Below are 15,358 nucleotides of genomic sequence, written 5' to 3'. Positions count from 1 at the left end.
ATACTAACCGCTTTTAATAGATCATTATTGTTTTTTGCCAGTAAATTATAAACTGCAAATAATCTTAGTTATAAAGCTAATGTCCTTCAATGTACTCAGCTCATTTTCATTAATAGCTTGCCTTTTAGACAATTCCTTTTCCAAAACAGCAGCTTGACGTTAGTTCAGAGTGAGTTTAAAAGTACAGTAGCATCCCTAGCCCAGATCAAACGTAAGCTTGAGTTGATCTGAAACAAACACTGAAAGCCGGCTTTACTGGAGACCAAGTTAAAGGTCAAAGTGTCTGTTAAGTGAATGTGAGATTCCTCATCTAGACAGTAGAAAGCATAGCAGCAAGATTTCAAAAGACTCGCGGCCTTACAAATTCCATAATTCTCTCATGAAATGCCATGGTCAGCCAACCACATGGATCTTATTTCCACTGCTAAAAGAAGAGCACAAACTCAATATCAGATACACTAAACATAAAGCTCCATAGAGTGAATCTAGCATGTGGATAAAATTACACCGCTGATTTGTGTAAAAACAAATAAAAAAGTACATTGAATGCTTTTCACCTGTGTCACAGTACAAACACATGGCTGATAATTCAGATAGTGTCAGATGTAATGTTTTGGGATTCTAGGACCATAAATAGGCCAAAAATTCAGCTGCATGATGTGTCAGCACAATTTTACGACAGTCCTATAGAATTGGAAGAAGAAGAATGAAAACTGGAAATATACAGCTGTGGAAAAATTTTAGAGATCAATCCAAATTTTAATTTAATCAGCCTTTCTAGATGTATTGTGATCATGTGTCTGTTGAATTTCAGTAAAATCGAGCCTCTGGATAGACATAAAGTCTTTCAAAGGCAATGTGAAAGACTGATAAAATCAAGGTTATAGCAGTAAAAATATATTTGTGAACAATTTTACACTATTTCTACAAATAAATGCAAATAGAAACAATATTTGACATTTGGGAGAAATATTGTTTTTTTCACAGAATTAATGTGTATAAGTTTGTAAAATCCACCCCGAGAGGGCACACCATCAAAACAACAACAATGCCGTAGCTTGATGACGCTGAAGGAGTGTGGGATGATGTGATCTGTTGTCTTCAACTCCACCGCTGTTGGCCATCAATCAGACGGCAATGAGAAATCAAGATGGCTGATGAGGTAAAGACAAGTTTAATAATTGTGAATAATTTTGGTCCATAAATAAGTGTCTGCTCGAAACAAGTCAGTGGCTTGCTAGACGCTAGTCACTACTTCTGCATTTGTCCACAACACTATGGTCGGTTTCTACATCAGTACTGGCGGTAACAAAGGGGTTTGCAGATATGACGCCATTGACAGCCGACTGCACAGCACATGTCATTGTTTCGAATGGTAATTTTCTCACGATTTACAAGTAGTTGAAAACATCTGAGATATTGTGTGTATCGAGCTGGACCAAATATATAATACTACCTTAGTGGTTATACTGCAAAATTTTTACAAAATGCACCTTTAAACTGATACTTCACCCAAAATCGAAATTCTGTTGAACAGAGAGAAAGATATTTGGAATAATGCATTTAATCAAACAGATCTCAACACCCATTGACTACCATAGTAGGAAAAATTACTTTACAACTTTTTTGTTCTGTTGAACGTAAAAGAAGACATTTTGAAGAATGTAGGACAGCAAACAGTTCTGGGGCACTTTTGACTACGATTGTTTTTCTCATACTATGGTAGTCAATATGTGTTTTGTCATAAGGATTATTCCCCAAATCCTTCTCTGTGTTCATCAGAACAAATAAATGTATACACATTTAGTTGGAGCAACTCGAAGGTGAGTAAATGATGACAGAATTTTCATTCTTGGGTGAAGTATCCCTTTAAGTCTATGTAGCGATTTTAGCTGCATGTTAAAATAAGGATGAGTTTAACTCACCAAATAAGATTCTCCACAAGATCTATCAAGATCACATACATGAAATGAGTTATTTAAAACGTCAATTTCAGTCAAGGAATTAGTTTAGCTCAAAGGAAAATACGTATAATAATCGTCATTACACATACATATTTTACGATTCTGATTAGCAGTATAGTGATAAAAATCCTATATGTATTCGTCCAGCAAATGCGTTGATGATTTTTACACTAACGTTATCTCATGACCATAAGTAACGTGAGTTTACCGAACAGAATGAAGAGCAGAGGCAGCATAGATCGAAACACAGTTTAAGTGACCTGTTTGTGAGCGTGAACACAGAGAATCCATCACAAATGCCTTTATGGTTTTTATTAAACTCTACTCTACATGGTAACATAAATGACGATCGCATAAACACAAACAAATTCATAAGACATGAAACACAAACAAGCTAGGAAGCGCAGAGAGAGAGAGAGAGAGAGAGAGAGAGGGAGGGCATGGCCGCGAGGCAGGTCAAACATGTCTGAAAACCAATAAAATCATCTTTAACAAAGAGGCACGCTATTTACGCAGCTACTCTACTTTTAGAAAACGGATACTTGCAATCTCGGTGTTGGACCAATATCCATATGCGCGTGGATGGAAATCTTGAATGGTTTCAGAATGCAGTCCTGTTGAGACACTGAGTTTAGGTTCTGAGTCCGAAGTTCCATGGCCTAATCGGACTCCCCAGAGGGGAGCCCCAAGCTGGGGTGTCTGTTGGATTGTCCTCCGCATCCTCTTTCTTTCTTTCTTTCTTTCTTTCCCTTCCAATTCCTGATTCCAAAAAGGTATAACCGAAGTGGATCGCTGATGGTGTTTTAAATGCATACCTGCCCTGCCCCCAGATGGTCTGCGCGCCAATGCCATGAAAGTGATAAGTTGGTCAGAGAAAGTTCTTTTGTTTCTCATGGCGCCTCATTTGCAGAGCTTTGACAGGATGGTCAGTTTGCATTTAATACCTAAACTTAGTTATGGACATAGTATGATGCATGCTATGTTTTTATAACATAGATCATCATATAGGGAATTCAAAGCGGAGTAGTAAAATATGAAACATGAAAGGCATTGAACTTGCATGTTTGCATCATCCCAACGTATGAATACATCAAATGAACCCTAAATCAAATATATACTCGTATATCTAACAGTTACAGAGTATCTAAAATGGCACAAGCGGCAACACACAACCTAGACATTTAGATACATTTACAGAAAAGGATAGTTTAAATCACATTAGTTCCTATTTGTCAGAGAAGTTTCTCTGGTTAGCCTCAGATGTTAAGTTAGAGATGAGACACAGACTTATCACTAATGCTTTGAATCCTATGAGTCGTAAATATCCTAGAGAGAAACAAAAGGGTTATCACACTCTCCGTGAGAGTTCAAAACCTAAAACCAGACCACTGGAGCCAGGTTTTGCTAAGGTCTTTTAATGAATAATCAAGAAACCAGGACAAAAGGGACTGAGAGGGTTTATGGCTTTCCTCTCAATGATCCAGTCACTACATCTAATTGATCTTGTATAACAGAAACTTATGAAAATAAATATATTTTTCAATTCTGTATATTGCCATGCTTGCCCTAATTTACGCTAGTTACATAAATGCATTACTCCCACCATACAGTATAACAATGTGAATAGAATAAGCTTGCATTATTTTTGGCTCACACTTTTTCACTGGTAATGTTATAGCTTGTAGAACAGGATATAACAGCCTCGTCTCTTTCTCACAATCTAAACTTTGCCAATATTGCCACCACCTGAGAACTATTACTCACACCGAATAACTGAGCAGAAATTCTAAAGGTTCAGTGAGGTGTGCAGGTGTCTCACTTTCTACACTTCAGTTTCACTTCATTTCTTCTGATTCTCATTTATATTATTTGTTTTCCATTGTGTTTCCGAGAAACAGTGCAAGGAAGAAAACACGTCCCCATCTGCTCTTCAAACTGAGGCCTTTTGTGCATTTCAAACCAAGTTTTTCCATCAACTTTACCACTCACAGGTTTTCTTTTGCCTCTCGCTTTTTCACTTCTTACAGATGGCAAAGAAACAGCGATACATTATTCACATTTGACTTTATCATTTATAATGGAGGCTGATGCATTCCAGGAGGCTTCTCGGAGTCGTGACAAGTGAAACCAGTTTAAAATATGAAGCCTGGCGAGGCCCAATGACTCCAGAAACTCAAGTAAACACATGAGTGGTTTTATGTTGGTTTACACACTTTTTGAAATGAATAAGTGGGTTTTATTAGCAGTTTGTCTCAAGGAAATAAATTCAACATTTAGTTTTCTCCTCAGGAGAGTTTGTTTGCCTCTGAAATTTAAAGAAACTCTCTTTGGAAAGTCACTTTGCGGAAGATTCGTAAGGGAATGAGACACCATGTGTTGTTCATGAGCATAAAATTTTATTTACAGTGTGCAGAGGAAATTAAGAATTGTTTCAGAAGACATGGAATATAAGTCTGACATCTGACATTAACATGACTGTACATGCTTCTTCTAAGACTGCTTACCATGACTTCACGTACCCATAAATCATTTATTATGTCAGGTTTCTAAAACAGAACAAAACTCAGTTTGCACACATATATATTGTAGCTTTCCTTTACTGAACATGTTATGAATGTAAAACATAATTGACTTCTCTGCATGATTCACATGATCTAAAATTACACATTCACGTTCATTAAAACAGCAGATGTTTTTAATTTAATTGCTTGTGAATGCGGCATAAATATGCTCTGTGAAGTATGTATTTGTATATGCTTTTACACATTTTTGGATCAAGGCCACACATCACAGCAAAGTTTCTTCATTACAGACAGAAAGGCAAGTCTGTTGATCACATTAACTAAGACACGCACGTTATATGCTGGAAAACTTCCCTAACAAGAAAAATGGAAATCCATCCAGGTCAATGCTAGACATATCAGCAGGGACACCAGCGTGATTCTGAATCTTTTTTCCAGCCTTTGAGCTTTATATAAGAAACTTAACATGCACTTTCTTTCTCAAATACACATAGACAGAACCATGTAGGCTTGGTTTCTATGGAAGTGTTTTCGGACCATGGGCGGAACTACTGCTCTGTAGGGCGAAGGGCCAAAAAGAGAAAAAATGAGCCAATCAGTGCCATGGTTCTCCGTTAGCAATTCTACAGAGGAAGAGAAACAAGTGGCTTAATGTGCATGCACATCCTCCCTGTGTGCGTGTGTGTTGGCAACCCAGCAGCAGTTGAGTGCCAACAGGAGGCAGAATCACATTACCCAATGCACGACTAACCTGAGGTCAGAGGCCATGATGCAAGTGCATGTATGCTAATCAACCACAAATTAAAACACGTTTAGAAAACACACTTACATGCCAATGAAAAAGCAAGTGAGAGAGTGAAAGAGAGATTGAATGTGAGAGAGAGAGGGGGAAAGAGGTGACGCATACGCTTCTGAAATAGACTGGAAATGACATTTTGCAAAGCGCTTCCCGCCACGAGAGCAATTTTCCCAATGATTTAACCTCAACCGGCATTTATTTTGGTGAACTGGGAGCTTAAAAACAGCTTGCTGCATGAAAAAGCCACTCTCAAAAGAAGAGATTTGCCTGTAAAATGAATGGGATTAAATACTCGTATTTTTTCTTTTTCATAGAAACACAAAGTTCACATTAGCATTGAATTTTTTTTTTTCACCGTGCTGACTTTGATGTGATGCTGCTGTCTGCTTTAGTTCTTTAGTGATTCTGTGATTATCTTCCCCTGTATCATTAAGTCTCTTTATCAATATTTCATGCTTTCTTGCAGCAGAAGAGAGGCCAGATTGGACAGACAGCGGGTGGCATGATTGCCTACACGTCTACTGCCATGCTTGCTTGATTACTTCAAGTCAACCTGAACACTCTATTCATCGTGTTCTAAATAAATACATCTCAGGTCAGACAGGGCGAAACCAAATCTATCTTATTTAAAGCGTAATTTTTCTGGGAGAAGTATTCGGTGGATGTCTGTGTAAGAATCTGGATGAACTTGAAACAGCATTTAATATTGATCAAACCAGAAAAAGGTTGCAATTTCATTTGATCTTTAATTGCATATCTTATGGAAGTCTTTAATTTTTTTTCTTAAAATTAAAATGACTTTTAATCAGACTTTTGAGGATGCTCAGTCACTCCGAGTCGCACACCAATTATTCAAGAATATTTTAGTCAACACATCTTGAGAACTTTAGTCTTTGAGAGCAGAGAAGTGCTTTATAACACTACAGAGCTGAGACAGACTTTTATTGAATGTATGATGGAAAGAGTGTGAAATAGAGACAAATGGCAAGAGTTATAGGTAACAAGTACAGACTGTTCTTTACCTCTCCAGACAAATGGCACCACGACCACTGTGCCAAAACCGGATTTTAGACCCGAGAGCCATATTACGCAGTCAACAAAGAAGCAGTCAGGCAGATACCGGTCGCCTGAGAGAGAAAGGGCAAAAGTGGGCAGGAGGTAGTTAAACAGAGAGATGCTGGTTGAATTCGGAAATACCATATTATCTTGCCCCTTAACCATTATCTAGTATTAACAAGATGTGCCACTGGCATTACAATGAATGCAGAAGAATGCAACGCTCAGTTCTTGTGAAGAAAGTTCCGCCTTCAACTGATAAAAACTGACGATTCTATGGGACTTGTGAGGCAATTTATTACTGCAATTTGAGTTTAGTTAACTGAAGCTATGGTAAAGTACGCACTGTATCAGGAATAATTGTTGATCGGAAATATGCTACTCAGTTGTAAATTTTGCTAGCGAAAATCTTTTGCCGGTGAAACTGACACCTACATTTACATTTATGCATTAGGCAGACGCTTTTATCCAAAGCGACTTACATTGCATTATCCTATACATTTATACTTAAGTATATGCAATCCCCTGGGATTGAACCCACAATCTTGCATTGTTAATGCAATGCTCTTACCACTGAGCTACAGGAAAGCTTAATGCATGTGTGAGTTTAAAGTCATGATAGCGATGTCTTTATGTATATAGTGGATACAGTACAGACTGGCAAATGTTTATACACTCATTTCACAAGTTTCCAATTTTAGTAAAAACTCTATACTGCAAAGTAGCAGTCAGCAGCAGGCTAATATTTGCTTTCAGTTTGAGTTAGTGAGAAGTACAGAATAACACAAAGTGTCAACAACAACATTACATTTACATTTAGTTTTTTTTTTAATAGATATTGAAGAAAAGATCTAGAAATCAGAAATGATCAGTCAGATGCAGACGGAAGAGATGTGTTTTCAGCCGGTCCTTAAAGATTGCGACAGAATCTGCTGCCCTTGTAGCAGCTAGATCATTCCACAAAATCAGCAGCTACAGCAGCAGCAACCACAATATTTTCTATAATTTAATAGTAATTCATTTTTAATTAGTTTAAATCTTAAAAAACAAAAGGTAAAACAAATATTTACAACAACATAAGCTCCTATGTAGAGATAAATTGTCCTCCTGCTTGTATGGTTTGGAACAACAACAATATATTATCGTACACTATATTATATTTACATAAACTATTATTATCATCACTCCATCCAGGGTGTATCCTGCCTTGATGCCCGATGACTCCTGAGATAGGCGCAGGCTCCCCGTGACCCGAGGTAGTTCGGATAAGCGGTAGAAAATGGATGGATGGATTATTATCATTACAAATAATAATAAAAAATTCATAATACAACACATTATTATTTATTTATTAGAGCAGAATCTCTCATAAACTACGTAACCAAAGCTTCACAAGCATGTAAAAAAAATGTTTTACCTGGTTCTCTTAAAATTTGGAGTTAATTCAACTAAAAAATTTTAGTTGATTCAAGTTTAACTTAAAAGTTTTGTCAACTCACCTAGAAATTCATTGAAATTCATTCAACTAGCAACCATTTTAAATAGAACCAACAAAAAACAACAAATAATATTTCTAACTGTGAATACATGAAGTAAAAGGTGAAGAGGTGCAGAGACCAATTGAATCACTCTGAAGAAAGAAATAAAGGATTGTAGAAGATGACATTCCTATCGATTGCAACACAAATTTTCCCTGCGGTTGAGGCTGCTAATCTCAGGGGCTGTGATATTGGCTCTTACCAAACAGCTTTGTGCGTGTGTGTGTGTGAGAAAGCTTGTCAGACATGTACAGACAGCATGTAAGCTCTTGATAAAGTTATTGTTTTCTCAGACATAGATTTTCAATTTTTCCTCACTCTCACACCTTCAGGGACAGACACACAACCAATCACGAGATAAGATGCTATTTTCATTCGTTTTGATAGAACATCCAACTGTGATCCGATAACAGTAAAAACGGAGCAAGGGTCTTTAATGTGAAAGTACATTAACGAAAAAGAAAGGCCAGTAATAAGGAAAAATGGTATGGAAAGAAAACAGGATGTGCTGATAAGCTCCTTCTGAGTGGATAGTCTGGAAGCATCTCAGGATTCCTTCCTGTTCCTGTTTGCTGGCCAAAGAGATCGTCAGTACTGTAAGTACTGCCAAAGACATGCTGGGTACCACTGACACATCACAGTTCTATCACAACAGGGGGAGGGAAAACTCAGGAGGACTGTGATTTATTTATAAAAGCTGCAATCTGTACGTTTTTGAATAAAATTAACCAAAGTTGACATTTGAGCAAATACATAAAAAACGTGTTCATAACCATCTCCTTACCTCACCCTGATTTGAAGTCACTTAAATGTCCAATGTACTAAGGTTCGCGGCATCTAATGGTGAGGTTGCAAATTGCAACCAACGGCCCAGTCAGACCCCTCTTCCTCCCACAGAAGCACTACGGTGGCTGACACAGCACTGTGACGTTTTCACGTTTTCACTTCTTTGCTGAAGCAAATAACGTATTGACGAAACATGCTCTGTAGAGTGCTACTGTAGAAACAACATGGAGAATTCCATGTAAGAGGACCCATGGTGAATGAAGATAGAAATAGCTCATTTTAAAAACGTAATAAACACATAATGCTGCATAACAGCCTTAAAGACATAGTTTTGTATATTATTTTGCAATTCTCTCAAAATTACACATTGGACCTTTTACATCAGCCTACATAAGGATACATTCACCCAACCCAGTGGGTCAAAAAGCTGGTGGGTAAAATTAACCAAGGAAATATATTTGTATAATATATATAAATAATATAAAATGCTTGCATAAATATATTTGACCCAACAACAGGTTAAAACAACTCATCATTTTGGGTTGAAGCGACTCAAAAAGGTAGTTAACAACCCTTTTTTATTAGTAAAACAACCCCAAATTGTATAGTTCAAATATGTAAATATATAAGCAAAAGTTACTAAACAAGATTTGCTTTTTTGCATTTAATTTATATGTACGTGGTTTTATTTAGTTGTGAATGTCATTACTTTTATCACAATAAGCCTACTGGCGCCATAGTTTATTTTTTTACTATTACAGTTTTTCTCGATTGCTAAGACACATTTCTTGAAAGCTGCTCTCCTTTTGTCTAAACTGTGAACACAAAACCCAATTTTCAAGCTACATTCACAAAACCTCAGACTCTTTTAGCAAAACCATACTTTCACCTCAAAACAGTTCAATCTGTGCTCAAAACTGAACTATGTTGTCAAATCGTGCCCCGAGTCAATCAAAATTAAAAACACTACGGAACAGTCACTAAACACTACATAGAAAAATAGAAAACATAATGCTCAGGACACGAGGCTGGAGAAATAAATGTTTATTGTTCACTGTAGGCTAAATGCATGTTGCAAAACAAAAAAACCAGTCCATTTAGCACTCGTACAAAAAACAAAACAGAAATCTTATGCCTTTGAACCTTGTGTACAGTAAGCCCATGTAAAAATAAAGTACAAAAATATACAAATAAGTGCATTACTCAGCCACAGCATCATGTCTCCGTACTGGGCCAATATACATGGAATACAAGGCCTATCAGTTAGACCAACCCTTCATTACAATACTACAGTACATTGATACAGTGATGTACTGAAACATATATTTACTTACAGTATACTGTGGCACAGTATATAGTATGCCATGCAGTAATTGCTGTCAACATTTACATACTGTACTATAATGTAAAAAAAAGGTTATTACCTGTTCTCTTCTCTAAATCTTCGGATTGTGGTGGACACAGTGAATCTACTGATGTTTGGTTGTACCATTTTTCCAGCCTCCCTCATGCTCATACCATAGACAAGAACATGGTCAATCACAGTAGCTCTGATTTCATCAGATATTACTGTTCTTTGTCTTCGCTGACCACCTTGACCACCTCGACCTCCTCGACCTCCTCGACTTCCTCGACTTCCTCGACCTCCTCTCACACACACTCTTCCTTTTAGATTTCTATCCACTGTAGGGCCTCACAAAACAGTGCTCTCTGAACTGGCTTACTGTATATGTTCCCTCACATCATTAGCCACAAGTGTGATCTATTTTGAGTTGTTGTGTTCAAATGGTGACACCTGTGCTTCAATTGTGTTTGACTTTTGTCACCTGTGCTTACCATTATGCAGCACGGGTGCATCACAATGAAAATGTGTTGGCAAGTTGTGTCTCAGCAGGTGAAAAGTGCTTATGTTTTTGCCAAAAGAGGGATTGATTTAATCAGTGGGTTCAGGCAACTAAGCATTTGGTTCAGACAATAGGGTTTAGTGTTTTAGCAATTGAGAAAAACTGATTTATTTCCTGTGTGTAATGCTTTGGCAATGTTGTAGTAGAACAATCATGTCAATAAATTACTTAAAATTTACAATTTATACAGAAAAATAAAGGTAAGGGGGCCAAAGGATATTGTAGGACAAGAAGGTTGAAGCAGGCCAGAACCCCTCCCAGTGTTTGCATATGTGAGATGAGTGTAATCTTCGAGAGCAGAGTGGAGGAATGGGGAGAGTTGAAGTAGAGGTGTGAGGGGCAGATGAAAGGAGTGTGGGAATGGGCAGAAGGGAGCGTGGAAAAGAGAGAGGAGATGAGAAGCAGCGTGTGGAGAGAGACACATGGTGAATAGTTTGTGTTCTGTTCTGTTCAGAAGCACACAGAGATCTCCAACAGGTTCATCTGCTCATGACCAGCACGCTTCTGGTATGGTGTGTAAATAGGATTTAAGTCATAAACTAATGCTGTATGTGTTTACTGTTTTAGATGTAATGAGCTTCTCCTAAAACAACTTAAGTAAAAGTTAATCATTTAGTGGTTTAAATTACTTTTTTACTTCTCTCTCTCGCATGCTTAAACAAACACAGAAGCTCCATCAGAAGTGGCACATACACCACAAAAAGGCTCATTTACAGTACACCAATAATCAAACTAAACAAATAGTGAAACAAAGTGCCTGCAAATGATGTATTCACACTATGACAGAAATGACAAAAGTACTTTGAAAAGGTTAAGTTTACAACATAAATAGTTGGACTTCTGCAGAATACAAAGGAAGAAATTTGGAAAAAAGCTCTCCATTGACTTCCACTGTAGAGACACAAAACCACTGAGACGTTTCTGAAAATGTCTTCTTTAGTTATACAGGGTTTGAACGACATAAGGGTCGATGAATGATGACAGAATTTTTCTTTTTGTGTGAACTCGCTTTAGTGCTAGTATTTGGATGGAGTGTGATACAAAAAATCAATACAACAAACACAAAAAGAACAAATATGACCCATAACCCTAAATGCTTTTTGACACCAACATAAAGCAATTTTGGTTTCAACTGACATCTGTTGTGTCTCTGTTAAAATTCATTTCTAGTTTTTAATTTCCATTGTGTGTGCTTTGAAGTCTGACCGTTCAAATCATGCCATACAGTGGGTGTGACTCTTCTGTCCAAGCCAGATTTACCATGATGACCTCACAACAAGCCACATGAATGAAATGCTTTCGGACGTCTTGTTTTAGCTGGGTGGTAAAATTAGGAGAATTGAGGGTAGTTCTGAATGTAAAAACACTATTTTCATTCCAGACATCTTGTTTTCATTTAAGTCCAGACAGAGTTTAAAGTATACAATACTCTTGAGAGTGTGAGTCACAGAACCATCCTCCAGAACTCCAAAACATCCACATTTCTTATTTTCTTCAAGAACTAAAAGCTTTTTTTAAAGCATGTAATTACAACAACACTGTTGCATGAACAGGGTTTTTTTTTTTGAAAAATGAACTAAAACAAAAACAATTACTTGTAAATAATCATCAGGAGGAGTCTGCATTGCTATGGCAACCGCCTACATTCCATACTTCACACATCATAAGCTGTATGCTCTAGTGTTTGCGCATTTCGTTTGGGTAGAGTGTGATCAACACTGTATCGTTTTGTCTCTGGAGACTTTAGGAAAATCTGCAGCATTTAAAAGGCTCAGTTTAGAAGACAACTTGCTGCTGTTCTCAAAAAACATTAATATCCAGATGTGCACCAAAAACACCTTCCTCAAATTGAAAAGATTCAAGACTGAAGGTATTATTTTGTTGTAGAAGAGCATTTTTTCGCCAGTTTTGAGAAATTGAGATCAGGTTCATCTCAGCAGCACCCTTAAGACAAAGGGGCGCCAAAAAAGATGCATTCCAAGAATGTAAAGTTCAAATCTCACAAATTTAAGTTGATTCTCAGATCTCAAGTTCAGATCTAAATGTCAATCAAGTTACTGGCCGCATTTAACCCAACTCATCGCAGAACTTCAGTCGACTCAGTTAGGAGGATCCATGGCCTCTCTGTGCAATTATTGTGGGTAATAATGGCGTTAAGTGAGTCCTACTCCTGACATCACAATCAATATCACAGAGACCTACATCCAATAGAGACAATAGAGATGGTTGGAGGCAAAATGAGAGAGAAAGAATCCATAATAAATGGTTGTCTACGGGGGTTTTACTGTGTAATATTCGGCGAGTGGTATTGACTGATTTTGTCCCGTTGAGAGAAACACAATACCAGAAGTGTCAACTACTCTCTGCTCTGACAACAGACCCGCATTTACAGCTCTGACAGAGGAAGTATAGATTAATAAAATAAAATCTGTCTCTGACCCCCGTCTCTCCCATCGCATTTCATCAGGGCTGGAGATAAAGAAGGTCTGAAGCGAAGTGTCTGTGTTTATGTACCGAAGGTTAGAATGGGACGAGTAAAATATATGCTTCGGCTTTCCATGTGTGGTTTGCGCAACTGACATGTTGTAAATTATAGTCTTAATAGTAAAATGTCTGCCATATTGCGAAAATAACATGATCTATTTGGTCATTACACACAAAAATAAAATATTTAGATTTAAAAAGACAAAATCTTTGACAAAAAATATCCTGATATATATATAATTGATGGTAAACTGCAAACTACAGAATTTTGGATAAAAACACCTTGTTCGTGTAGCAAAAGTCCCCCCATGAAAATGCAAAACACAAAGTCAGATAACGACACTTAAACACTGTTCACTTGGCATATGACCTGTATTATAAACAAACTGTTGTACATAATTATTAGGAAATAGATTTGTTTTGAAATATGTGCAACGTGATCCCACACACATGCACTTAAAATATGCCTGTACTAAAAAGAGAAACACCATTAAATAAAAAACAGCAAGGTAATAAAGACAATCGTATAAATACTGGAAGCTACGAAATGGAACATAAAAGTTAAATCAGAAGAATGGCTCAATATTGAAACTTAATAAATTAGTAAGAAATAAATATATAAAAAGTATTTACCAATGGTGATTTTGTCATGATTTTATTTCCTTTATATAGCCTTCCTTCTGAAACCTTGTGCCAAAATTCACTGTTATTTATGAAATGGAAACAAACATTGTACTTTTTAATCGATTTAATACTGTGTTGTCGAAGTAAACAAACACTTTAAAATACTTTTTATTGGTTAGATATTTCCAAAACCCAATGACAAACAAGAGTGACTCATAATAATGATTTTTGACTAAAAATTTAAATCACCAAATATGGAGATACAAGGTTTCAGAAGGACACTAGTAATGTCAAAATGTTATCTGATTATAGATCTATGGACATCTTATTCCAAATTTAAAGTAAAGGATAACATTTTTTTATTAAAATAAAAAACTTCAAGAATTTCTCTTCACAAACAATTCAATAATGGTTTTGTCAATCCTATGCTTTGAGACCAAAAAAAGACACATTTCCTTCAAGCCTGGCTGTACCCCATATATGTTTGATGAGGAAAGAGCTCCATGCAGATGTTGACAACGGCAAGGTGATTAATCTTCTCACTGCATGTTTAGTTCCACAGGTGCAGCCGATCATATTTGTTCTTGACGGTTGAAGCTTAAGCAGTCCACGCTGAGTCAGGCAACTGGCTCATTTCAACATCTATCATCAAGAAAAAAACATTAAGAAACCGTACAGTAACAGCTTTTTTTTGGCATTTTTGTGAAATATTCAGCACAAAACCCAACCAAACACACGCACACATAGTCATCTGTTTGTTAGATCTGAAGTTCACACAGACCACATGTTCGACACATGATTGTGACTATTGTCTTTTGACTATTGCAAAAACAACAATTTAGCTTTGATAAGAGTCATGTGATATGTTCTGCAGAATCACTCTCCTCCTACCGAATTTGATATCAATGAATGCTGCTGTTGGTCATATGGAAATCATTGTAGCATTTTAATGATTAAAAATGAATTATTATAAATAAATCAGATAAAGAATGTTTATATAGCATGGTTCTTGATGGCTTTGCTTCAGGGCCCAGATTTTCCATGGACATCAAGTTGACTTGACTCTGATAAGTAAGACGAGATATTCAGTCTGTTATTCCTCATAAATAACCACTATACTGATACCACACCACTCATCCAGGTACTGCAATTCATCTTAACCACTACTGATGTGTTTATCACTCTGTTGTTTCTTTTCTCATGCCAAGTTTGACTGTGTTACAAATGAGTTTCTAGAATATTTCGAATCATATTTGTTTGTCCACGTATGTGGCACGTAGTAAAACCCTCTGCTTAAGGTCAGGGTTTGATCATACAGTCAGGGTTCTTCCTTGTTTTCTGCCAAGACAAAAATTGACTACATTTTGTTTTGCTTATTTCAGAGGAACAGCCTCGGAATCACTTTATTGTTGGTTGCTTGGCAACAACCAATCCACTGGCAGTTGTAAAGAGGACAGAGGTCATATGGGTGGCATCTTGTTTGGCAGTGGTTCATTTGGACAAATCAATGAGGTTACAAAACACACAAGAGCCTGTGGCCTCTTGATCCTGTGGCTGATGTTTGTGACATAGAACTCAAAACTGTCACAGATGCAGAAAAGGGAACAGTTTGTTAATGTTTGAAAACAACTTGTGTTTGTGTTGTAAAAGACAAATATTAACATTGCTGAAAAAACACTTC

At 36.9% G+C, this 15,358-nt stretch overlaps 1 protein-coding gene across 5 annotated transcripts in view; it reads right to left on the bottom strand.

Annotated features, from left to right (window-relative positions):
- Positions 1 to 4,076: 4,076 nt before the first annotated feature.
- Positions 4,077 to 15,358, bottom strand: part of qkia (QKI, KH domain containing, RNA binding a) — a 93,919-nt gene continuing 82,637 nt past the window's right edge. For all 5 annotated transcript variants that reach the window (XR_008909108.1, XM_056767714.1, XM_056767715.1 and 2 more), the window contains one exon: positions 4,077 to 14,319. Coding sequence is in view for 4 of the 5 variants with exons in the window: in XM_056767714.1 (XP_056623692.1) it covers positions 14,276 to 14,319 (44 nt within the window). In the remaining variant the exon portion in view is untranslated. The remainder of the gene's footprint in view (positions 14,320 to 15,358) is intronic.

This window comes from Triplophysa dalaica, chromosome 15 (genome assembly GCF_015846415.1).
Source record: "Triplophysa dalaica isolate WHDGS20190420 chromosome 15, ASM1584641v1, whole genome shotgun sequence".
NCBI lineage: Eukaryota > Metazoa > Chordata > Actinopteri > Cypriniformes > Nemacheilidae > Triplophysa > Triplophysa dalaica.
This window is presented reverse-complemented; position numbering and strand designations above follow the sequence as displayed.